The 25,616-nt window shown below is 40.6% G+C and overlaps 1 protein-coding gene across 2 annotated transcripts in view; it reads left to right on the plus strand.

Annotated features, from left to right (window-relative positions):
- Window positions 1-25,616, plus strand: part of EDNRA (endothelin receptor type A) — a 1,533,935-nt gene that overhangs the window by 247,289 nt on the left and 1,261,030 nt on the right. For both annotated transcript variants that reach the window (XM_044062245.1, XM_044062244.1), the window contains one exon: window positions 684-811. In XM_044062245.1, the coding sequence (XP_043918180.1) occupies window positions 684-811 (128 nt within the window). The remainder of the gene's footprint in view (window positions 1-683; window positions 812-25,616) is intronic.

Consider the following 25,616-nt stretch of genomic DNA (forward strand, 5'->3'; position numbering starts at 1 on the left):
AAAATTGACAGTTCAAAATTGGAATTTTAGTCTATATATAAAACCAGACAATCTAATTTTAGTTGATTCCTTTTTAATGTGAACATAGATACTTCCCTAGCTGCCCCCCCCCCCCCCACTGTTCAAAGGGAAACCCACTATACACCCTCTAATATTCAAACTCTTAATTCATCAAGCATCTGAATAAGTTTTAGTTCACCATCAATGAAGACCCCTTCGATCAGATAGTCCTGATAGCGCAGAGTTTAGGAAAATGGTCAGAGATCTTATAAATGAAAAGCAGATAAATAATTTATGCTACTACCTTTTAAAGAAAGTTGTTTCATTCATTCAGTATCATTTATTTTTTTAAATTTGATTGTATACCTCCTGAAATGTTTATAACTGAGCTTCAGATTGTATTCTTGTATTTATGCAGTTGAACTCAATGGCTTCCCTTGATATACTTAAAAAATATACCCCCAATTATTTCCTTCAACCCTCTGCCTAGTTTTTTAGTGCAAACCATGCAACATTTTTTTGTTAATTTCCCATAAATTATCTCTGTTTTGCCTATGTTCTTGCACAGATGAATATGCCAGAGCTGCATAAAATGATTTACTCTACATACTAGATAGTGGTTTATTTATGCATTGATGTATGTATAATTATGTTTTCATCTCTCACTGTTTTTCTCTTTCCAGATTCTAGCTCAGAGGCATCCATTTGAGTTCAGTCCATTTGGAGATTTTCTCTGCAAGCTGTTTCCATTTCTACAGAAAGCCTCGGCAGGGGTTACAGTCCTCAATCTTTGTGCTCTCAGTATAGACAGGTACTTTTTAAATTTTTTGCAATGAAGCTGAAGTTGGCAAAAGCTCTTTGTTTATCTGATCATAGCAGTTTGATAAAGAAACCACTGCACTGCAAGCAGCACTTTAGAACATGATACATTTGTCACTCAAACTGCTGCTGTTTAAGAAGGCTGGATTAATTATGAATGCACTGCATATATCACATGACCTACTGTGTTAAAATGCATTGAGTAAACTTTTTAAGAAAACTACGTTGCTATGCGCTTTTCTGTAAATGGAACAGGTTACTTCTGCATGTTGTGCAATACATATTTGTGTATCTATCTTTGTAAATGGATGATGATGGCCACCTTCACACCCAGATCTCAAGGAATTTCTGGGCACCTTTGGCCCATTCTTTTCATTTTTCTATGTTATGCAGGAATTTGATCAACTTGCCTGCCAATTTCTTGTTTATGCAATATTTTCCAGAGGAAGAATGTCTCATTCATCCTGATCCTTTCACAAGGGATAAATGAGATGTAGAGGCAAGCTGACCCAGTGCCCTGTGTGCTGTTAGCTGTCATGTCTCCCTGTTCAGGTCAGCCAGCAGTGGGTGAACTTGCAGATTCGTAAGTTCATAAGTGTGTACAAGGCTAACAGACACTGGAGCCTTTTTAAGCCTAGCCATGCATGCCATTTATTGGTGGGGTGTAGACAGCTATGAATTAGGGATTACGGTATTCATTTTCATCCTATGTGACAGGCAATAATGGTCTGGATATAAACATATCCCTGAGCTGGATCCATATATCTCAACTGTATAGATTTTCACAGAATGTCGAGATTTTTGCCTCAACTAAATCTAAATCTATCCCACTCCTCTATTAACTGGTTCACCAGTTACCTCTCAGACAGGCAACAAGCAGTTAGATGGAATAAAGCCACCTCCCCTTTCTCTCAATACTCCCACAGGTGTCCCCCAGGGTTTGATTTTAGGCCCTCTTCTATTCAATATATTCATAAACAAGTTCTACCAAGCCATCCCAAATGCCAGCCTTGTTCAATATGCCAATGATTCAACAATAATCTGCTCTGCCTCTTCTATACCCACCCTAGTTAAATTAACCCAGGATACCTTCTATTCCACTGAGCAATGGATGATGGGCAACCATCTAGCACTCAATGCTACTAAAACTAAACTCATGATATTTACTGCTTCCAAAACCACCACATTAGATAAAACCTCATTCTCAGTGACCAGTCTAGTCTGTAATGCTAAACTACTAGGAGTCCTAGTTAATGACCAGCTAAAGTTTGATAATCATCTATAAGTAAATATCAAAGAAATACGCAAAAAATAGGCATACTTTACCACCACAGCCATTACATCTCTCCCTCCACTAGGCTCACCCTCGCCAACACTTACCTTATCCCATCCCTCCTATATGGTGCCTCTATCCTTACTAACCTGCAATCCTCCCTCAAGACTAAACTCTCCTCTTGCTATAATAAAATAACAAAATTTGCAATCAGCCTTAGATCCACTTCCCATCACTGCACTGCCCTACACTAACTGAATTGGCTTGAGCTGTCCAATTACCTCATCTATATTCACCTTGTCCAAGCACACAAACTTATTTTCACCCACTCTCTATCCCTCTCTTGTCACCATCTTTAAAATGCACCAACCAAATAGACTTTTGAGATCTAATTCCCAAAATCTGATTGAACTGCATAAACTTGCCCATCCACCAGGCAAACATCTAATGTCCTCCTCTCTAGCACGCCATTGGAATTCCCTCCCACCTCTCATCCACACCACCAGCAGCCTCTCTTCATTCAAAACCTTACTTTATACACACCTGACATCACTATGGGAATGCTCTTGCTTCCACCCCACATAATCTCCCTACACTATAGCTACTCTCTATAAGCTATAATTTATAATAGCCTCCCATTGTTTTGTACCCCTAATAAACTCTAGGAATTAGTATAACTCCTAGAATGGTACAATTCAGTAGCCTAGAAATTAACTGCATGAACCAGCATAACTGTCAAAAAAATTAGACTGTTTCTGTTATTACATTGTACTAATATGTTAAACTGTTAAAAATGTTGACTGTTTGTAAATATTACTCTTATTGCATTGTACTAATATGTGTTTCTATATTTGTTTAATTTTGCTTCATTTGTGCACATTATATTTCTTTAATAACTTGTGTTAAATCTGCAATTTGTAATTTTCTGGAGCTTTCTCCTCAGGACTCCATTGAAAATGGGCTCCTCGTGGCCCAGTGGACTATCCTGGCAAACTATAAATAAATAAAATATTTTTTTTGTCTGTTTTTCATAAAATTATGGTTTTCTGGCAAATCATTGGCAAATTATTAAAGAGTGAAGTTAGAAGATAATGACAGACATTTGAGTTTTGGACTTCATATCCTTCTGAAAATTCATGCTAATGTAAAACCTGTTATTCTATCAACTTTCTAAGTTTGTAAGAGCAATACATAAAAAATGTCCCTGTTTTTGGGCCTTTGTCCCACTTTTATTTATGACTTTGTCCAGATTTCTTTCTCTAAGAGATTAAGAGGTATGGGATCTTCTAAAAAAGTATCTTATGTCTCATAAAATATATACCATCATGTCCAAAACTAACTTCTGCAGAGTTCATGCATGTAACGTTCGCAATCCATAACCCCAACTCAGGAAAAAAGAAGAGGCCTTGGCTATTCAGCATTCCTGTCAAGCTAGTCAGACTGCTGAATTCTTGATAGATCACATCTCTTACTGAACTTGAGGCACTCATAGAGCAACCATATGCCCTGATTCTGTGTCACTCTAGGTGAACCACATTATGTCTTATGTGAGATGTAACTGTTTAGGTATGCAATGTGTGTGTGTGTTTGTTTGTGTGTGTGTGTGTGTGTGTGTGTGTGTGTGTGTGTGTGTGTGTGTGTGTGTGTGTGTGTGTGTGTGTGTGTATCTGCAGTACATGGAGTGCTGTGATTTTGCTCCAATAAGACACGCTGGATGTTCTTCGTGTTTCACTGTTGCAGTCCTCACATTTGGGTTATCCCTGCCAGGGTAGCCCTCAGCCGCCCCGAATACCAGAGGCTTAGTATTTCTGCATCAGTTGCTGTCGCTTGAGGACTGACATCAGGTCGTCTGTAGTATAAAGTAAGGCAGCTGATGCCATTACATCAGTCTTTCTTGCCAGGGAGCCTGAAACAGAAGCAGTTTGCATGAGTGCCGGTCAGCCTCTACCTGAGTTTTCATCTCCGAATTGAAGTTGAAGTCTTCTAAAGCTAAGCACCCCATTGGGGATACTTTTTTCTTGCACTAACTGATGTCAGAAAAAGTTAACAACTGTCTTGCCTGTGGAAAGCAAATACCACACCGGGACTTCCACTCTTACTATGTAACTTGGTTAGGTCTGACCACGACGTCCCCCATTGTCACTTCTGTGCTTTGTTCAGCACCAGAACTATCCATCATCGGGCCCTTAATGTAGCCTGATATTTTTGTTTACAGTCTTTGAATTCCGATACGGCTTTGATAAGCCATCCAACAGCAGATCCTCTGAAAAAACATAAAGATAAAGACAGAGACAGACTGCACAGGTCTAAACCTACCAGTGAAGCTTCCATTAAGCTAGTCATTAGTCCTCCCATACTCAGTGAGGTGCTTTCACAGCCCCTGATGCCCACTTCTGTTAATTTGCAGACCACTACCGAGACCCTTTCAGAGTCCGGTATGCCACAAAATTCTTCTTCAACTAAGGATCCTGCAGTCATCTCTACCTTGGATGGGTCCTGAGCCTCTGAGCAGGCACCAGCTTCTGAGGAAGTCATTCGCACTACCGAATCTCGTCACAAACCAACGTCTTCTTTTGCGATTACTGTTCTTTCAAAAACGACTGAGTCAGATTAATCTAATGTATCTGACTATAAAGACATGCAACCCCTCTCCACTTATGAGGATTCTGATGCAGAGGACTCCGTTCCTTCAGCCTCTCCCTCAGAGGATTTTTCCTTTGGGGAAACCTTGCATACTTTAAGGGAGCATTTCCAGTGGGAGAGTCAGGGCTACGCTCAGTCTAAAAAGAGACTCAGGGAATTCTTAGATCTTCCACAACACAGACCCTTAGCCACCCACACAGTCCTGGATGTTGTGGATGATATTTTCCTTAAATACAGCTTGACTCCTAATGTCCTACCTCCTGCTCCCAGAAAACCAGACAGGTGCTATAGAGTCCCTGACTCACACAAATATCTTTTTAAAAATCCAACAGCTGACCCTGAGGTCATTTCTCAAGGGCCAAAAGGGATTAAAGCAACCTCTGCTAAGAATCCCACACCCTCAGGCAGGGATTCCCGAGCATTAGACAGATGGGGTAAAAAGTCTACACCTCAGCTACTCTTGCTATCAGTGCACTAAATTGTCAGTTCCATATCTTGAAATTTCAGCAACATACCCTGGAACTCCTTAAACAAAAAATACCTTCCCTTTCTGCTTGGGCAGAATCTAAAAATTTACAAGACTTAATGCATTCTGCAAACCAAGTAACTAAACACACTTTGCATTGTGGTTTTGATGCCCTAGAAGCTTCTTGCAGGGCATCAGTCACTGAATCTGTCATTAGAAGACATGCATGGCTTAAGGAACAACCCCTGCCAGATCATGTCAAATCTAAATTGTTGGATGCCCCCTTGCACAAAGATAACTTGTTTGGCACTAAGGCAGAAGAGGTCTTAAAAAAGATGGAAAAAAAGCAAAATCTATGCAAACAGTTAAGGATTTCTTACAAGTCCAGCCCCCGAGGTTCAGCAGGCATTGTCCTTCCAAGCACTGGTCCCTTCCTTCTCCGAGTAAGCCAGCCCAGCCAAGACCCCATGGAAACAGATCCCCCCCCCCCAGACAGCAGCCCTAGGGAATCCAGAGATCTAAGCAGTGGACTACCACCACTTCAAAACCAGGGAGTTCTAAGCCACCCCCTTATGGTAAGAACTCACAATGGCTCACCTTCTCCTCCTTCCCACTCTGCCCACCTTCATTTACCCCTAGGAGGAAAACTCTCATTTCACTCAAGCACCTGGGCCACCATAACCAAGGATCAATGGGTTCTGACCATTGTGTCTCAGGGATACAAATTTTCCTTCCATACCCTTCCAACCCCAAAAGGGATCCCAGATCTACCACCAAATCAGTTGGCAGAGGCTCCAAAGCAATTCCTTCCCCTTCGCTCTATGAGAGCAGTAGAACACGTTCCTGCAGAACAGATAGGCCAAGGCTTCTACTCCAGACTTTTTCTGGTGCCCAGAAAAGAGGGCACCTGGCACTCCATCCTCAATCTATCTATTCTAAACACCTTCCTGGTGACTCCAAAATTCAAACTGCTCACCCTCCAGCAGGTGCTACCCATGCTGTCCAAGGATGCCTGGCTAGCCACCCTAGATCTAAAAGAGGCCTACCTCCACATTCCTATGAGGGAATCATGCAGGAAATATCTCTACTTCAGGGCAGGATCTCACCACTTTCAGTTCTCTGTGCTTCCCTTTGGCTTATATACTGCTCTCAGAGTTTTTACAAAATGTCTGGCTCTGGCCATTGCCTTTTGCAGGCAAATAAATATTCAGATTTACCCATGCTTAGATGACTGCCTTATTCAGGCAGACAGCCAGGAAAAGCTGCTTAAGCACCTGGCCTTTGTAAAGACACTACTAACCTCCCTAGGATACACAATCAATGAAAAGAAATCCAGACAGGTGCCCACCCAAAGGATAATCTTCCTGGGAGCAAGTCTGGACACAGTATCCCAGATGGCATTCCTTACACCAGAAACAAATTTTCCTGACAGCCTACTTCTCTCAACTAGCCACCAGGCACCAGCTGTCTGCAAGGAAGATCCTGCAAGCTCTGGGGTTCATGGCATCTTGCGTACTACTCATTCCATGTGCCAGACTGCACATGAGGAAACTTTAATGGTACCTAAAGAGCCTTTGGTGTCAACACTCTCAAGACCTGGAAACTATTCTACCTATAATTCCTTACCTCAGAAAGGAATTTCTTTGGTGGACAACACCATGCTCCCACAACAAGGGACTGCCCTTCTCCCCACCCCCTGCCACCCAGGCCCTCACCACAGATGCATCAGACTGTGCTTGGGGTGCACACCTGGGCAGCAGGTGCATACAGGGCCAATGGAGCCCTCAGGAAATCCCTCTGTACATCAGTCAAAAAGAGATGATGGCTGTGCAGCATGCCTTGATAACTTTCAACCCCATTCTCTCTCCGGGGGTTCTCTTGATCAAAACAGACAACACCAGGATCTGTCAACTCTCCGGCAGACCAATTAAGCAGAAATCGTCTGGACCCACACGAGTGGCAACTCAACAGAAGTACCTTCACCCTAATAACTCAGAAATGGGGAAACCTGAAGGTTGACCTTTTTGCTTCCCACACCAACCATCAGCTCATAAAATTCTGCACCAGGGAGCATCACTGCATGGCTTGGAAAGTAGATGCCCTGTCCTTCCCCTGGGTCAATCTAATGGTCTATGCCTTTCCTCCCCTACCTCTCATCCGCAGGGTAATGTTCAAAATAAGGGAGGAAAAACCAAGGACCATTCTTCATAGGTTCATAGGTAGGTACTAGACTATCAGCCCTGGGGCCTATACAAGCCCAGCCAAAAAGGTACCCTGGCTTTTGCCACCCAAGAAAATTATTTTCCTGTGCCACTGTCAAGCAAAGCCACACAGGTGATCCCCGGGATGAATTTCCTATTTCCCATCCAATCATGAAGATTTTTCTTGAAGAGTTCTAATGAGGAGCTTTGTTTGATATAGATAGGTAGTTTATTCCAGAGTAGGGGAAGTCTCTGGGACAGGAATCTATCCCTCTGGCATGTTCTGTTTATTGTGGTGACAAGGTTTAGGTCCCTAGAGCATGTAGCTCGGAGGGATTGGGATTTCTTTAAGTGGAGCATGTCCAACAGCTCTGGGTTTGACATAGCTTTGTATGTTAGGCAGAGATCACCTCTGAGTAGGCAACATGCGATGGAGTAAAGCTGGACTTTTTTGAGACGGTCTGCATAGGGCATCTGTTTGAGGCCGGTAATCCACTTTGTGAGGTATTTCTGCGGCCTTTCCAGTTGTTGTAGATGTCTTGTGAGGTACATACCAAAAGAGGTGTTGTACTCTATAATGGGTCTAATGAGTGATGAGTTGAGGGGAACAATGACCTCTTTTTTTCTGGATAAGAAACCTTTTGTGATGAGGTGTGCGACGTAGAAGGATTTCCTGACTACTGTGGCAATGTGATTATCAAAGGAGAGACTACTGTCCACCTGTGTCCCAAGGTCTCTTATCACACTTTCAGTGTTAAGTATACTGCCCCCTATGTTGTAGTTCATGGGTACAGAGTTTTTACCAAAGGGGATGACAGTGCACTTTTTGCCATTGAGCTTGAGGCCATGGCTTTGACACCAGGCATCTGTCTCAGTGAGGCCCTTTTGTAGGATGTCCATATCGTTAGGAGTTTCAATTATGGCTTCTAGTTTGCAGTCATCTGTGAACTTCATTAGCCAAAGACCTTCTGTGTTAGCCTGTACTTCAGAGAAGTAGATACCAAACAGAAGAGGATGTAGGACTGAACCCTGTGGTACTCCACTTATCACTGGTCTGAAGTCGGATTTGGAGTCTGCTACTTTCACAGTGTGGGTTCTGTCAGTGAGCCAGTTGGCAACCCATCTTGTGACATAGGGATTTATATCTAGTTTAGTGAGTTTATCTATAATTCCAGAGAGGGAGATGGTGTCGAAAGCCGTGGCAAGATCTAGATAGGCTGTGTGAACCACCTTACCCTTGTCTACGGCTTTGGTGACTGCTTCAAAGAAGTCTATCAGGTTTAGGAGACATGATCTGCCTTTTACAAACCTGAACTGGGTGGGGTACAGAGTTTGGAGATTACCAATGTCATTGTTTATAAGTTCCATGATGATATGCTCCATAGCCTTGCAGACCTGTCTTGTCAGGCTAATGGGGTGGTAGTTCCCAGGGTCCATGGTGGCTCCCCCCTTGTGGAGTGGGTTAACCGTTGCTTTGCACCATTCAACAGGCACAAAGCCTGAGGTGAGGTGATGCTTGAACATGGTACTTAGGTGGGGTGCCAGTTCGTTCTGTAGTTCATGTAAAACACAGCCTGGGATGTTGTCTGGTCCCATGGATGCTGTGTTCTTGGCTTTTGAGAGTGTGGATTTTACCTGTGCAGCTGTGATTACAGGAACTTTGCATTCTTCCAGTATAGAGATGGGCTCTTTAGGGGGTGAGAGGGGGCTAAAGTTAGCACTGAACCTATCTGCCAGGATGTTGGCAATATCAGTTGGGTCTGTATATTTAGTGTCATTGTGCTATAACTCAGAGCAGATCTGAGTGTTTCCATTGAGATTCTTGACATAGCTATAGAATGCTTTGTGGTTGTCTTTAGAATCAGTGGCAATTTTGTTTTCGTAACTAGCTTTGGTGGATTTTATCAGGGATCGCAGCTTCTTACTGAGGCTGACCAGGGAGCTCCTCCACTCATGGGATTTTACTCTCTTTTGCAACAGTTTCTTCCTTCTGTTGTACAGTTTGTTTATGGCAGGGGACCACCACATCGGCTTCCTTTTTTGGAGGATAGCATATTAGTTCTGTTTGGGATAGCACGATCCATGCACTCATGTAAGTGCTTATAAAGTGCAATTGTGTAGGATTCAGTAGTCGTAACTGTATTGTCCGTCTACATGGGTGTCATGAAGTTCACCACTTCTGTCTTAAGAAGCATAAAGTTGGCTTTGGAGAAATTTTTTACCATGGTTTCCTTAATGGGGGGTGGGGGCAGGATGTGGATATCTAGGGTAACTAGCTTATGGTCGGATCAGACCAATGAGGCGTCGACTTCAGGTGTGGAACACTGGTCAATCATGTTGGTAATGACTAGTTCTAGGATATTGTTGCCCCTGGTGGGGTGTGGATAAGTTGATTCAGGGCATTGGAGGTTATGAATTCCAGAAAGCGTTGAGCGAAGGAGTTGGTACATGAGTAGTTTTCCCAGTTAATGGTGGGGTAGTTGAAATCACCCATTATTAGGGTGTTTGGTTGAACCCTAATATTTTCCAGTACATCAAGAAATGAGGAGTGGGAATCCTGGGGCATGGTGGGTGATCTGTAGCAAGCTACAATTTGGATTGCAGTTTTGCCCAGAGTTAGTTGCACTTGGATAACCTCAGCTGCATTATGCTGAGCAACTAGCCTGGAGGTGTGGATATCCTTAATGAATATGGACACACCTCTGCCTTTGGTGTTCTGGTCCAGGTTACATGGCCAAAAAGTATGGAATGAGTTATAGCCTGGTAGTGCAGGGGTGCTCTCTGGAGCCTTGAACCAGGTCTCAGTCACTGCACAGATATCAATGTTCTCCATTTTAAGGAGTGCCTCGAGTGAGTGCATTTTGAGATTTAGACTTCTAGCATTGAGTAGCATTACCCTCAGTTTTTGCTTGCCTGTTCCTGTTACGGTGGTGAATTTGTCATTTGAACCTTGCCTAGAAAAGACACTATAGGGGCACTATAGGGGCGGCAAGAACCTTAGCCAGTATCCGGAATCCTGACAGGTGCAGGCCATCTCTGGCAAAGCATTGTGGTCTGTCGACCATGTCATCCTAGACAGACAGGTACTGGATCCCTTTAGAATGGCACCAGAAGCTTAGCCAGTTGTTGAGGTCAATCATTTTGTCCTTGTACTGCAGCATCATTCTGGGTGATGGCAGAATGCTACTCAGGGCTAGGGTCATACCTGCCTGGGCTACAAGATCAGAGAGCTCTTCCATGTCTCTTTTCATGTAGTCCAGGGAGGTACGTCTCAGGTCATTCACACCAACATGGACAATGACAGAGTCATATTTATACTTGTTGTGGAGTGACCTGAGTACGTGGGTTATGTGGCAGATCCTGCCACCCGACAGGCAGCTGACAGTAAACTTCTCCTTGTTTAGCCTGGTGAGTGGGACTTCAGTGTTCATAGTACTGGAACAAGTGCATTCTAGCCCCAGAGGAGGAGACTGGGAAACATCCTTAGAGTATAAGGAGCTGCTTTGGCAGGTGAGGTTAGAAGCTGCAAAACCCCCTGGGCTTAATGGGGCCATTAGTATTGCCAGTTTATTAAAAATTAGAAGAGCGAAGTTATAAAATAAGGTGTGGGAACAAGTATTATTCAAGCAAATTAGATGGTTAGGTGCTAAGGCAGGGAATTTATAACTGGTTGAGTACCTTTGACATTAGGGTTAGTAGTGACACAAGCACAGGAGGGTGGTTATGTAATGTTAAATATTATTCTAAGATGTAGAAGGTCACAAATGTTTATGTAAGACCACAAGAATTTCTTAAGTGGTCAATTTTTAACTTTTAATGTTTTATTTTAAAATGTCATACTTGATATATGACAAAATGTTATAAAATGTTATAGAACCTATACAGCTTAAATAATAGTTAGTTCTTGACTTTTGGTAGATCACAAGGTTTCTAGGAAGGTTTTAACCAGAACTTTTAAATGTATATAAATGTTCGAGGCATTCATAGTCTTTTCAACATTCCTAATAGAATGTAATTTATTGTACTAATGGTAGGACAGAATAGGGAATTGTACATTTTATGACAGGTGCAAAGCATAACATTGTAAGTGTATGACTATGGTACAAAGGTTTTATTTCTTTAACTACAAGTGTGATAATAGAATAATTGAATGTTAATTAAAGGATTTGGGTTTGGCAAGGGTAGTATAAATAAACCCACCAACCTATGTAAAAATGTCTTGAGAAAGCCTGGGAGGGCCCGGGTGAAAGCGCTTGACGTTACATTTTGGAAGTGTTTGGATGTTTTAACGCTGTGCTGGTGAAGCTGTTAAATTAAAGGACTTTTACTCAACGCCTGGTTCGTAATCCTTGTATCCTGACTTTTTCGGATTACCAGTTGGTGTTTGTGCAAGGTGTTTTCTGTTTTTTGGGACTTCAGTGTTCCTGACTATAGTGTCACCTATGACTAGTGTGTTGGGTACGTTGTTTTACCTTATTGGCTGTGGTTGAGTGGCACACTGAGTCTGCGGGCTATGTGTCATTTGGGTTGTGTTGGGGGGTGGAGGTTGCTTGCATTTCTGCTTTGGAGGTCTCTGTTGCTTGAGAAGATTATTATTAAGAGCCTCCGTGAATGTTTTTGTGTTTCTATGTGTGGATTTTGGTGATGTAGATTTAGTGAGACTATGTGATGAGTGTGGTGTGGTGCAAGTGTTTACCTTCTCCTCTTGACTGTCAAGTTCAGTCTTCATTGGAGAGAGCTTTACCTCCAGTTTGGCTAGATAAGTGCATCTCTCACAGGTTTTAGTGTTGGGTGGTAGTAGGAGAGGGTTGTCTGTGTACATGAGGTAATTTCTACATTGCCCCAAGATGCCCAGATTCATCAGATAGACAGGAGAGAAAACTAGGAGCTGACCCTTGGACATGCCTGAATAAAAAACTATTTTCTTCTAGATAAGTGAGGAAAGTGAGTACAAGAGCTGTTTTTCTCTAAGCAAGTGAGGAAAGTAAGTACCAAAATTGTTTTCATCTATGTAATGAGGAAGGTTATAGCTCTAGACTGGCCCCAACAACACTGGTACCCCTTGCTGTGCAACCTGACCCAGCTGCCTCCATGGCATCTTCCTCAGATTCCAAACCACCTGACCCAGAGGGAAGAGGAATTCATGCATCCCAAACTGCAGACACTCAATCTGGCAGCATGGCTTATTCCATAACCCCCAACCAATCTGCCATTCTAAGTAAACAGGTTCTGGATGTTATCCATGAGGCCAGACATCCTAGCACCAGAAAGTCTTATGCAGATAAATGGAAAAGGTTCTGCACCTGGATCCAGGCTAAAGGCGTCAATACGGCACAGCCCTTTTTCTCTCTCATCCTGAATTACTTAGCTGACCTACTACACAATGGTCTCTCTTTCTCCTCAATAAAAATTTATGCCTTTGCTATTTCTGCTCATTTTCCCACTGAGCAACCACTTTTCTTACACCCTTTGATCAAACAGTTCCTCAGAGCAGCTAGCAACTTGAGGCCCCACAGAAGGGCACCATCGCCAGCTTGGGACCTTAACTTTGTCTTGGAAAACCTCACCCTGCCCCCTTTTGAACCAGTTTCTTCTGCAGAGCTAAAATTTCTCTCCTGGAAGACAGCTTTCCTTCGGGCCATCACTTCAGCCAGAAGAGTCTCTGAGCTACAAGCACTCATGGCTGTGGAACCCTTCATTATCTTCCATGCAGACAGGGTATCCCTCAGAATTAACTCATCCTTCATGCCCAAGGTGGTGTCCAGTGTTGCTGTCAACCAATCTGTTCATCTGCCCACCTTCTTTCCTAATCCCCAGAACAAGGGGGAAAGGATTCTTCACTCTGTATATGTGCACAGACAGCTCAGATTCTGTCTGGACAGGACTAAATCCTTCACCAAGTCTGATCAATTGCTGGTTAGCTTTGCTACAGGAGCAAAGCTATCTCCAGGCAAACCATTTCCAAATGGATAGCACACTGCATCCATTTCTGCTAGAATCAGCATGGAAAGCCTCCCCCAAGGGAGTCAGGACACACTCCATCAGAGCAGCCTCCACCTCTGCAGCTTTCCTAAGAGGAGTCCCCATCAGGGACATCCTTGAGGCTGCCACCTGGACATCTGTTCACACTTTTACCAAGCATTACCACCTGCCTCTCTTCTCCAAATCCAGGGCAGGGTTTGCCTCTGCAGTCTCGCAGGTCATCCTAGCCAGCCCTTAGCTTCCTTGACTGTCTCCACCCATTTCCTCAGCTTTGGGAATCTATCCAAATGTGATGACTGCAGCAGTGAAACACGAAGAACATAGTACAGTTGTGTACACTTACCATAAATGTAGATGTTCAAGTGTATTCACTTTTGCAGTCCTAGTTTCCCTCCCTCCATCCCCCTTTATTCATGTTCTTCCCTTACAAAGGACATATTGGTATTTATTTTCTACTGGTGGGGTTCTTCCACCAGAACCTGGCCTCCTACTTTAGGGCCTCCTGACAGGTTAGGGCAAGAAAAACTGATGTAATGGCATTGGCTGACTTACTTTATACTTCTAACGACCTGATGTAAGTCCTCAAGCGACAGCAACCGACGCAGAAATACTAAGCCTCTGGTATTCGGGCCGGCTGAGGTCTACCCTGGCAGGGATAATTCAAATGTGATGACTGCAACAGTGAATACACTTGAACATCTACATTTATGGTAAGTGTACACAACTGTACTTTCAGCACCACTCTGGTGTGAGAACTGCTCTTAACAATATTTAGAAGGATAATTACCCGTTGCTAAGCAGCCCTATGCACTCTTAAGGTAACATCTGGCACTAAAGACTAAAAGCTGACAGCACCAGCCAGTAAACAGCAGCAGCAGAATATGAAACAACTTCATATCAGCACCGTTTCTGCCTGCTGTCTATAACATTACATCCATTCAAAATGTATTTAGGAGCCAACTACTTCCCTTAGACAGGGAACACATAAGTACATTTCCTACTGTCTAACAGCACTTTCCAGCTGCTTTACCAGCTTTCAAGGCTGGCAAACCTTACATTTTTTTTCCGTAACTAGTAGTACATGATGCAGATAAATCTCCATGCACTACAAAGAATTATAATTGGATCTCTTATCATAAATTCATATTATGTGTTCTTTGCACAGATGCCAAGACTTAATTCTTGAGCTTCGCTCTCAAGATGAATCTCTTGGCATCCATGTCTCGAACACATAGTAAGCAGGTTAGAGTCAGAGACCGAATCATAACTCTCCATATAATGTTCCAGAACTGATACAGACAGAGTTTAGAGTCACTTAGAAAAAAAAACAATTCATGGCAATAATAATAAAAAAAGAAAATCATATGGAACAAATAATCATCTCTTATTAAACAAAGACTGGATGGGACCGGATGGTGTCCCCGGCTGTGTGCTTCATGAACTCAACGAGGAATTAAACCCACAGTTAGGACAGCTGTTTAATCTTAGCCTCACCTCAGGATATGTACCCAAGGAGTGGCGCACGGCGACTGTGGTCCCACTTCATAAGGGCGGTGCCTCCACAGACCCTGGAAATTACCGCCCCATTAGCTTGACAAGCCTTATCTGCAAAGCCATGGAGAGGATCATAATGGAACTCATAAATAAAGACATAGGGAACTTGCAGACTTTGGATCCAACCCAGTTTGGCTTTGTCAAAGGCAGATCCTGCCTCTTAAAATTGGTTGACTTTTTTGAGACAGTCACCAAGGCCATTGATGAGGGAAAGGCAGTCCATACAGCCTACCTCGACCTGGCAAAGGCCTTCGACACAATACCCCACTCAGGTATCATCAAAAAAACTCATCAGCCTGAATGTAAACCCATACATCACAAGATGGGTTGCAAACTGGCTAAGTGACAGAACCCACAGGGTCAGAGTTGCTGGAGCCATGTCAGACTCAAAGCCTGTCACAAGTGGTGTCCCACAGGGCTCAGTCCTGGGTCCACTCTTGTTCGGCATCTACTTTTCTGAAGTACAAGCAAACACAGGAGGGTTATGGCTGACAAAGTTTGCAGATGACTGCAAACTGGGCGCCATAGTCGAAAACACATCTGACACAGATATCCTCCAGAAGGGCCTCACAGAAATGGATAACTGGTGCCAGAGCCATGGCCTGAAGTTAAACACCAAAAAATGCCTAGTCATACCCTTCGGGAAAAACAAGGTTACCCCTAGCTACCATATAAGTGGAAATCCACTGAGCACAGAAAAAGTCATCAGGGATCTGGGGACCCAGGTTGACAGTAGCCTTCGCTTGACACTCATGTTGCTAAAGTAGTTAGGAAAACCTTCTATATCACCCACCTGATCATGAAGGGATTCACATCTAGATCAAGGGAGGTCATCGTCCCCCTGTACTCATCACTCATTAGACCTATGATTGAGTACAATGCCCGTTCGAATGTATCTGACCAGACACCTGCTGCAGCTTGAAAGGCCCCAAAAGTTCCTCACCAAAAGGATAAAGGGTCTCAAAAATATGTCTTATGCTGCCCGACTGAAAGAACTCCAGCTCTATTCAGTCTCATACCGCTTGCTCAGAGGTGACCTGTGCCTGACATATAAGGCCATGTCAAACCCAGATTTGATGAATATGCTTCACCTCAAAAATCTAGATCCCTCAGAACCACAAGGCGGGAGACTTAAACCTTGACACGGTTATAAATAGAACGTGCTGGAGGGACAGATTCATCACCCAGAGACTCCTATGCTGTGGAACAAAATCCCGGTACATGTGAGGCAGAGCACCTCGCTGGCCTTGTTCAAGAGGAATCTTGACCAATGGATGGGAGATCGCAGATATACCCCAGGGATTACTTCAGTGTCACTGCTTGACAGAGGCACAGCAAAATGATAGGCATAGTTTTTATTCAAACTAAAGGGGTGGCGAAAGCCACATAACTATGGGCTAGGCTTATAAATGCCCTTGGGCAGATAGCCTAGTATGAACCTATGAACCTATGAACCTATAAGACATGACAAAGAGATGGAAAAAGGGACATAACCTAAGTATGGAATGAAAAGATTACAAAAAAAATTGATATATCCCCAGTTCATGGATTATGGAATGTTTACAGATGTATAACGTACACCATACACTGATAAATTACATAGCATTCACTACAAAGTAGTGTCAAACACTTTACATCTCAGTCATGAAAAAGGGTCAATGTTTATCCTAGGTATAGAAATCCAAAGCAGGATATTGCAGGGTGACTCATTGCCACCATTGCTGTTTTACCTTGCCTCAACACTTTAGGTTGCTTACTTAATAGACTAGGTTATGGTCAGAGGTTAACTTCCAGAAACCAGCTTTGTCCAATGACCTGTCATCTTCTCTTTGTATATCATTTAAAACTATATACCTCCTCAGAGTAGCATGTCCAGGCATATCTACAAATAGTTCAATTTTTTTTCATACAATGCAAGTATCACATTTGTCCTTGATAAATGTGCAAAAGCAGCAAAACAAAAGCAAAAATACAGAAAACCGAAGCACCGAGAAATGCCAAAATGGGATAGGAATGTGATGTGGAAAAAAAATTGAACAAGGAGAATATGTAAATGTCAGGAAATATATAATTTGATCAGATTAACTGAAGCATTTCAGAAAAAGAGTGAGAATGGAAGTCAGACCATAATTAGACAAAAAACAGTTGGCAACAAAAAGCGACAAAAAAAAATAAAAAAAAATAATATATATATATATATATATATATATATATATATATATATATATATATATATATATATATATATATATATATATATATATATATATATATATATAAATGTGACCAGAAGAAAAGGATATAAAAGTAGAAAGCCTACAATTATAATGGAAGTTATAGAGAACTCCTACAATAACCATATGTTGATCAAGATCTGAAACATGAATTGATAAAGAAAGGTGAATTTAAGTTAAAAGATGAAAAGTTAATAATGACAGCTCAAGATAATGGACTATATACATGTTGGTTTACTCCATCTATAGAAGCAGTGGGAGATGCAGACAGCTAGAAACAATTGTCCATCTCATTGCTGGTTGCAGTATACTAATGGCTGCACAATAATGTGGCAAGACTGCTACACTGGGGTTTGTGCAAACACTATAACATGCAAATATCTGAGAAGTATTGGATATATGAACTGCAAAGCATATCTAAACATCCAGCACTACTAACGCTAAGAAACAAGAAGCAGGAAAACAGAATACAGTAGTCAGATACAAGGACAAAATCAACATTCGTCACTGAAATAGCTGCACCTAGTGATTGCAATGCTCTGCATACTGAGAGACATAATGCCATTAAATGGCAGGATAGTCAAGTAGAAACTTGAGCAGTATGGAACAGAGATACAGAAATATGGTAGAAGGAGCAACAGGGCACACTTAAATATGTTGTGTGCAACTCTATATGAATGGCAGAATGAGACAATTCTGGTTACTTTGCAGGTGCTGAGAAAATCACTTTTGGCAAACATCAAAGATTAAAGCAATACTAATTACATGAACTTTAATTGTGCCATGACACAGGAATGGGGTCCATTCCTGTCACAGTATTAGAAACCTTAAATATTTGGTGAAATTAAAAAAGACTTTGAGATTAGGAATATTTTTTGTGACAGGTAACACGCAAATATCCAGATAAGAAATAACATTAAAAACAACTTTTCTCAAGGAGGTATTCTGTAATTCTATAAGAAATAAATAAATCAAGAGGCAGAAGTTATAGTTATGTGGAGCTCTACACTGAGAAGAAATTAAACGAACAGATTATTGATATTATAAAGTTGGTAGCAGTCTGAACTGGACTCGGGTATGGGGCATACTGTTAATGATAGAGTTTTAGTACTTTCAAATTTAAGACTAAGAAAAATTAAATCTAACATTGGTAACTATGAATGCAACAAATCATATGATATGACTTGGGTTTTCTTTAATAATGTTTCACTGGTGCTCTGAAAATATGAATCAAGTAAGAAAACAGTATATATTCAAAGTAAAGTTTTATGTCTGATGCAGGAGAAATGGAAAAGTGCTTCGGTATTTTGTAATATAGTTATTTGTTTTTGTTTTAATAATGAAAGTTTTTTTTTTTTTTACTTCAACTGTAGATTGGAATGCCATTCTGTGTTATAGACTGGAAGAAATGTTTATCTCTGTAAAGATATACATACAAAAGTGTAAAGGGTTTCAGTAAGACAGCAGCTAAACTAGCACAGGTAGAACCCTACATGTAGAACAGCTTAAAATGGATTCCTTTGCACAGCAGGGATATGAGGAGAAAGCTAAATGTATTTATTTATCTATTAATCTTTTATTAATCTGGTAAGTGAATTGGTCTGAGGATCCTTTTTAGACACAACCCAGAGTGTTAGGCATAGACAAAAAGTGATACAGGGCATATATTATACAACAGTAGTAGAAAAACAAATGATAGCAGATATTTGGTAATCAAAAATTATAACATTACATAGTACACAAATCATACAATAGCAGTAACATAAAAAAGACAATAGGGAGTTCTTAGATTCACATTGGTTATGAGGAAATTGCAGAACATGTATGCCCACCTCAAGTTTCAGATTAATAAACCACAGCAGCGGTGGAGATTAATGCGACTATAGTGTTAATATGTTAAAGCAAGCTGTCTTTAGAATTTAAACAAAAGAAATGATCTGCCACATTTTGTAATATGTACTCCAACAATATGTAAATTCCTAATACAAAGCAGTGATTTGCATATTTCCCGTCTTTAATAACTCATACTTTCAAACGTATGCACCACTTTTGCTTTAAAAAGACCAAACATTGCATGTGTATGACCTGTGTATTTTTTGGTATAATGACTAGGGCAGTTCAGTATTTTGCAACACTAAGTAATACACAGAAGGAGCTGCACAAGAACAGTGAGACACAAGTTAAACTAGCAGAAAGTAAACATTGTAGTTTTAAGGGTGCTTTTCTTCATTTAATTAGTGGTAACAGATGAAGTAGTCTCCTGTTCAAAGCAGAGAATACAAAGAATTGAGCAGGGCTTGTAAAGGAGATGAACAATGTGAAATATGTCTGCAATACAGAGCACGCAGACTAATTGTAATGTCAAAATCAGATTCTGTGATTCTGCAGAAAAGCACAGAAAGTTGACAAATTTGTATGGGCATTTTTTATACAAGCTGATAAAAGAATAAAGGTAACAAAGAATTTTCTCAGAAAAAAGCAGACAGGGGAGAGTTTGTTACCAAGATGGCAGAAGTAGAGGGGCTGGAACAAGGGTTTTAAGTACTTACCTAGAAAAGTGGTCAAGATAAACAAAGAATGAATCAGCAGCCAATGGGAGAGCATTAGCATGTCTCGATGGAAACACGGAATAAGTCCTTTGCAATGTGACAAGAAGTTACTCCTTAGTAGAAATGGCGTGACTGCTTTCTGGAAGTAATATAGGAGAAGCTCTAATCATGTTCCCCTAAACACGACAGCATTGCTTGACAAATCATTTATGAATGTAAAATAATGTGTAACTACCTAGATACCTAGCAGTTGGGAGGGTGACCTAATGGTTAAGGTGCTTGTCTTGCAAGCACAAGGTGCAGGGTTTGAGTCTCCCAAGGGATAATTGGCTGAGCTTCAAATGGCTCGCAAGGGCAGTTAGCTTAGTACTAATCTATGAACCTATATAGTGAAGCATCTGTCATAGGTCTTACATGGAATGAGTTTATCATAAGTTTGATAGTACTCTTCTCAGCTAATGCTGCAATAAATCTAAGTTTCTGAGCTCAGTCATTTTGCAAACTGTGTCATTCATTTAGTGTCAGTTTGAACGTTTGGATATCATAATTTGTAAGAAAAGCACAGGGCAGATGTCTGAACAAATGATGATCCAGAATCATATCCCTTACTGCATCATTTTACCCTAAACATGTCATTCTGGTCCCACTTTTACTGTGCAAAGATAGAAACAGATAGAGAGAGACTGTGAACTCCTGTGGAATTATTACCTCTGAGCCTGAATATACTTAGTAAATTAGCTTGATATTTCAAAAATACTTGATAAATGAGTACAGCAATTATATTTTAGTTCCTAGTTTGAAAACAAAGTGATTGAATTAAACAAATGTCCACTTGTTATTTTTTTTTGTGAGGTACAACATCAATAAGCCTTTTTACACAAGTTATGATGTAATAACATACTTCACATTGTCTTCTAGAGCAGAACAGAGATAAGTCAAGGACTAAAACCATGGCAAAGATACTCAAAGTAAATAGCAGTCAACAGCAGCAGTATATGGGGTTCTGTAATAAAGCATAAAAATATAAAATAAAGATTGTCATGGTGACAGATACCATCCTATGGGCTTTCCTGCTCTTCTTCTGAAACATGGTCCAGCCTTTCTCTGGTGAAGCTTTCCTTATTTACAACACAGGTAACTGTTAAGTAATTGTTAGCTATTGCAGTGCTTGACACACTCTTGTATGTTTAATAAATCATGAAAGTTAAAAGGCTTATCAGTAAGTTTGTGTTACATTATATTATCGTAAAACCTCACCCATTTCCCTGTCCATCTGCAATATCTCAATGGCCCCTCCCTTTCACTTAATCAAAAACACACATAAGCTGTCGTGGGAGAACCCCAACTCTGTCAGTTCCTCAGGGAATATTAATATGTATCATGATAAAATGTTGGTGTACATTAATAGTATTTTTACCAAGACAGCAGACATCAACAGGAGAGCGTAAGAAAGTAAGACAGGCAAATATCTGAGCCTGCCTTTCCCAGCAGTATTCCTTTTGGTAATAACTGTAATAGATATATTTTAAATCTGGCTGGACTTTCTCATGAGAAGTTATGATTTAGGATGACCCATGAGGGATCTAAGCTCTGTAACCTGATGCTGCTCTCTGACATGCCATATAAATCATTTGATTAGTCTTGTATGTATTCCCATAACAGTCCTCCAGCCTATAGAGTGGCATTGAAAAACTTCATTACTCTGTCAGCATATGGCACTGAACAATTCTACTCTTAAAAAGCATAACACACACATATATAATTGTTTTGGAGGAAATCACTGTTAAAATATCTAGGTTCTTAAAAGATGATAGTGAGTGAATACTTCCAGATCCTGTTTTGCCAGCTCAGACTGAAGCCTCTGCAGTTTTAACTTGCAGGATGGCTTCATTTTAGGTTGACAGTTCAATTTCTAACTGTGCTGTTTTTGTTCAGTATCCTGTAAATATGTATTTATGAAAATAGTATTGTTAGTGTCCAGAAGCCATGAGGTAAAAATCAATAGATTATAGCCATTGTTCTTACCTGATCACTTGTACTGTGTGTGCACTCCTGGCTGTTTAAGGTAATCTAAGCTACACACCTATGCACCTATGTTATTAAGTAGGTCATATGTATGTAAGGCATGCTTCCCTGCATAGTTCCAAGCTGTACCACCCCTTACATGCAACAAACATAATGGAATGCAGAGTTCATCGGTTGCATCAGTAACTTAGAATGTACCTGTAAGAAAGGACTGGACCGATCCCAGCTCTAACTCTGGGAGTCTCAAACGCTAGCCTGATATCATGTCTCAGACAGGAGTAGAAAATGCTACAAAGAACTTTACCTTCCTTTCCAAAGCACATACTGTATAATTATGTTTCTACACTGAATGTGTGCACATGATAAAAAGGCATGCTAGTAGTCAGTGGACAGCCATGACAGCAGGTGTTATGCTGTGCTGACTCTGTACTGCTTTCTGTTAATACCAAGATACAGATATTTTAGTGTTTGAAGTGATGTACTAATCTGTTGCAAAAGCAGCTACATCATTTGGAGGTTCTGTGGCCACTTTGGCTACAGCCGGGTGCCTTAACAAATTAAGCTGTTCCAGTATGCAGGGTGGTTGTCCCAATATTCAGCATGATACGCATTATCGCTGTTATTGCAGCAATACACCCCTGCCTACCAGATATATTTGCCTTGGACACAGACATTTATAAATTACAGAGTCTCTTGTAAACACTACATTTTAGATAATACTGGTACAGATTTCAGCATCACCAATATCATCAATCCCACATTTTCCATGTTTACTTCAACTGTCATGACTTCTGTTTACTCAGTCACACACTTACCTTCTCTGACAGTAATGGCTACCTGCCTCAGGCCTTCTGTCATATAATCTATCCATCTTTTTGTTGGATGAATTCTTCTTCCTATGTGTTCCAGAACTGTTTACTAGATCATCTTCTGCTTTCCAACACATGGAACCAAAGCACTATGTAACCTGTTCTCTTTGATCATCTGTGTAACTGGGGCTACTTTGACTTCTGCTCTGATGTCCTCATGTCTTTGTCTGTCCCACAGTGTGCATCCTACCACCCATCTCAGAAATTTCAACTCCATTACCTCAAGTTTCCTCTGCTGTTCTGCTTTCACTGTTCAGGATTCTGTGCCATAAAGAAGTACTAGTCACACCACTGTTTTGTATACCTTACATTTCATCTTATTTGGCTTTTGTCTGTCACACACTACTCCTGACATTTGTGACACTTGGCTGCAGTGTCTCTGTTTCATGTTTTGCCTCCTTGTCTCCTCATTCGGACTTTCTTACTGCTCAGCCACATCACCCAGAGACTTGAAGCTGTCACCTCTTCACTGTTTTCCCTCCTGTCTCAGTTTTAAGCTCCTTCACATTCCCCCCTTTTACTAAAATGACCACTAATTTGTCTGTACTCAGTTACATGCTATGGGCCTTATACTTTGTATTCCAGTCCCCTTTCATAAGTTCCTGTTCAGAGTCTGCTTGCAGTGTTATATCTTCCATTTATAACAGCTTTGTTGACCTGTCAACTCCCGTCTGTTTGTTGATATAGTCCATCACTGATATGAATAGGAGAGGGCTTAGAGTCAATACAGACCAATCACATAGCACCAGTGAAATCTTTAATGAATCTTACCACAGATAAGCAAGGTTTACTGGCATAGAGGTTGCACCTCTGGCTGATTTGGGTGGTCTGAGTAGTAGTAGTTGACATTGAAGAATCAGTCAGGGTTAGCAGGGTTAAATGACCAGAGACTGGTTTTGCTATCCTGACAGCACTGAAACCTCCTACTGCAGTAAAATCCTCTGGTGAGATCAGAAGACTAGCATCAGTTGTATATTCGTTTATCTGTCCAATATGAAGACAGCACACCTAAACAGTGTCAAGGTATATAGTGAACAATCAGCACGCAGGACCAGAATAGTGAAATATGTCAAACCAAGAAAAGTCCTCACTGTTAGCAGATCACAGCCACCTACAGCCTTTATCTATCTATATCTGTCTATATATACATATACATGTACGTGTACATCTACATATACATATACATATACATATACATATACATATACATATACATGTACATATACATATACAAACAACTGGTCTGAAGACACTTCTCAGGCATGACCCATGCTATTTAGGCAAATACATTGAATAAAATAGACAAAAAAATGAATAGACACTGTGTTACAAGCATAAATCACAACAAACATTAGCATCAGTAACAGACATCAGAATGTAATTATTGTTACAAGCTTAAAGAAGATAGTACACATCAGAACATAAGCATCACAAATGTACAGTAATGATGAAAAATGTAGCAGTTGTTCACTGTATGCATGCATATTATATTAACATTAGCAGTAAGGGAGTCGCCCCGTGGAAATATTAGCTTCTGCGAAATCTACCATGAAAAGAGGTATTCCAAGGGAATTGTTTTAGCTTGCAGCAGTGCTCACTGCATGCAGTCACATCATATTCCTATAATTCTGATACTATAGAAAATTAATAGTACATTATTTGGATGATGAAGTTTCCCAGCATGGTTAGGGCTTGAGCTTAACAAGCTGCATCTGGTCTGTGCCTTAGAATTACAAATGATCATATGCATCTGTATAAGCCGAAGAAGAAAATGAGTAGATGATAGAGTATAATTTGTGTAACACTTAAATGGATAAATTAGTATATGTTGAAATTTTGATTGAATTATGTTAAATTCTATAAAGTATGCTAAGCAAACTGTGCATTATAGTTATACTTTTATACATCAGTGTGCAATTGTAGTATGTACACTGATGCCTCCAGTAGGAGCAGTGTAGTCATATACTGGATAAGTACATGCTGAAGATAGGTTAATATGGTGTCTGACTATCCAGCATCCCTAAAGTAATTACATTTGCTTTTACTTTCTATGTGAGCTTTAATTGTTTTCTTGAATTTCATCACATTGTTGATTTGCTTGAAGTTTTCTGGATACTTTCCCCTTCTACTAGTTCAACAGTAAGCTAGTGTGCTAAAAGATTAACTACCCTGGAAAGGAGAGATCCCCAGAAAAGTGATGTGGTTCTACAAACAGTAGTCTGGATTAGAAGGACAGCAGACTGATTGGTGCTTGCTGGTCAAAGAAATGGCAACCATTTTTAAAAGTGTGTCCCAAGATCACCACATAAATGTTGCATGATTCCCAATGGACACAGTTACATGTGTAAAAAAACAATTTTAATAATTAATGCATTGTTTATTTTGTATTTGAAAAGCTTTCACTTTTTCCTTTTGAACAGAAGGCTGTTTTCTTAAAGTGAAGAACAACCTCCATTTTGCTGATGGTATGCAGTATCCAGTCTCCCCCTGTTATAACATACACCAATTGAAAGGTGTGCTTCATAAGGAGAAGCAGCACAGTCTCACTGACTGTGGTACACCTGCTGTTTCACAACACTCAGCGGCTGCCAAGTCATTTCATTATTGATGTTTCTACAACTGGAAACCTGCTGCTGATGAAATCAAGATGGTATCAAAGACAGATGTGTAGTCTTTTGAGCTTTCTTGACCAAATTGTCATCTATAGATCTTCCTACCTTTATAAATGGAGAATGCAATGACCTGCTCTCCACAAGTTCAATATTACATCCAGTATATTTATTACATTTTGTTTTCATTTGTATTATGTTGGATAGGCTCTTCCCCTAAATGAATGATTTCTTATTTTCAATTTTTGTTTGCACGTATCATTTAATGTTACATTTTGTGGACTTTGTTGTGATGGTGTTACATAGTGCTTATCTTTATGAGTATCTATGTATATGTAAATAGACAGACAGACAGATATATCTATATACAGAATCTAAAACTAGTAGATATT

This window comes from Protopterus annectens, chromosome 2.part1 (assembly GCF_019279795.1).
Source record: "Protopterus annectens isolate FY-2018-M chromosome 2.part1, PAN1.0, whole genome shotgun sequence".
In the NCBI taxonomy this organism is placed as follows: domain Eukaryota; kingdom Metazoa; phylum Chordata; order Ceratodontiformes; family Protopteridae; genus Protopterus; species Protopterus annectens.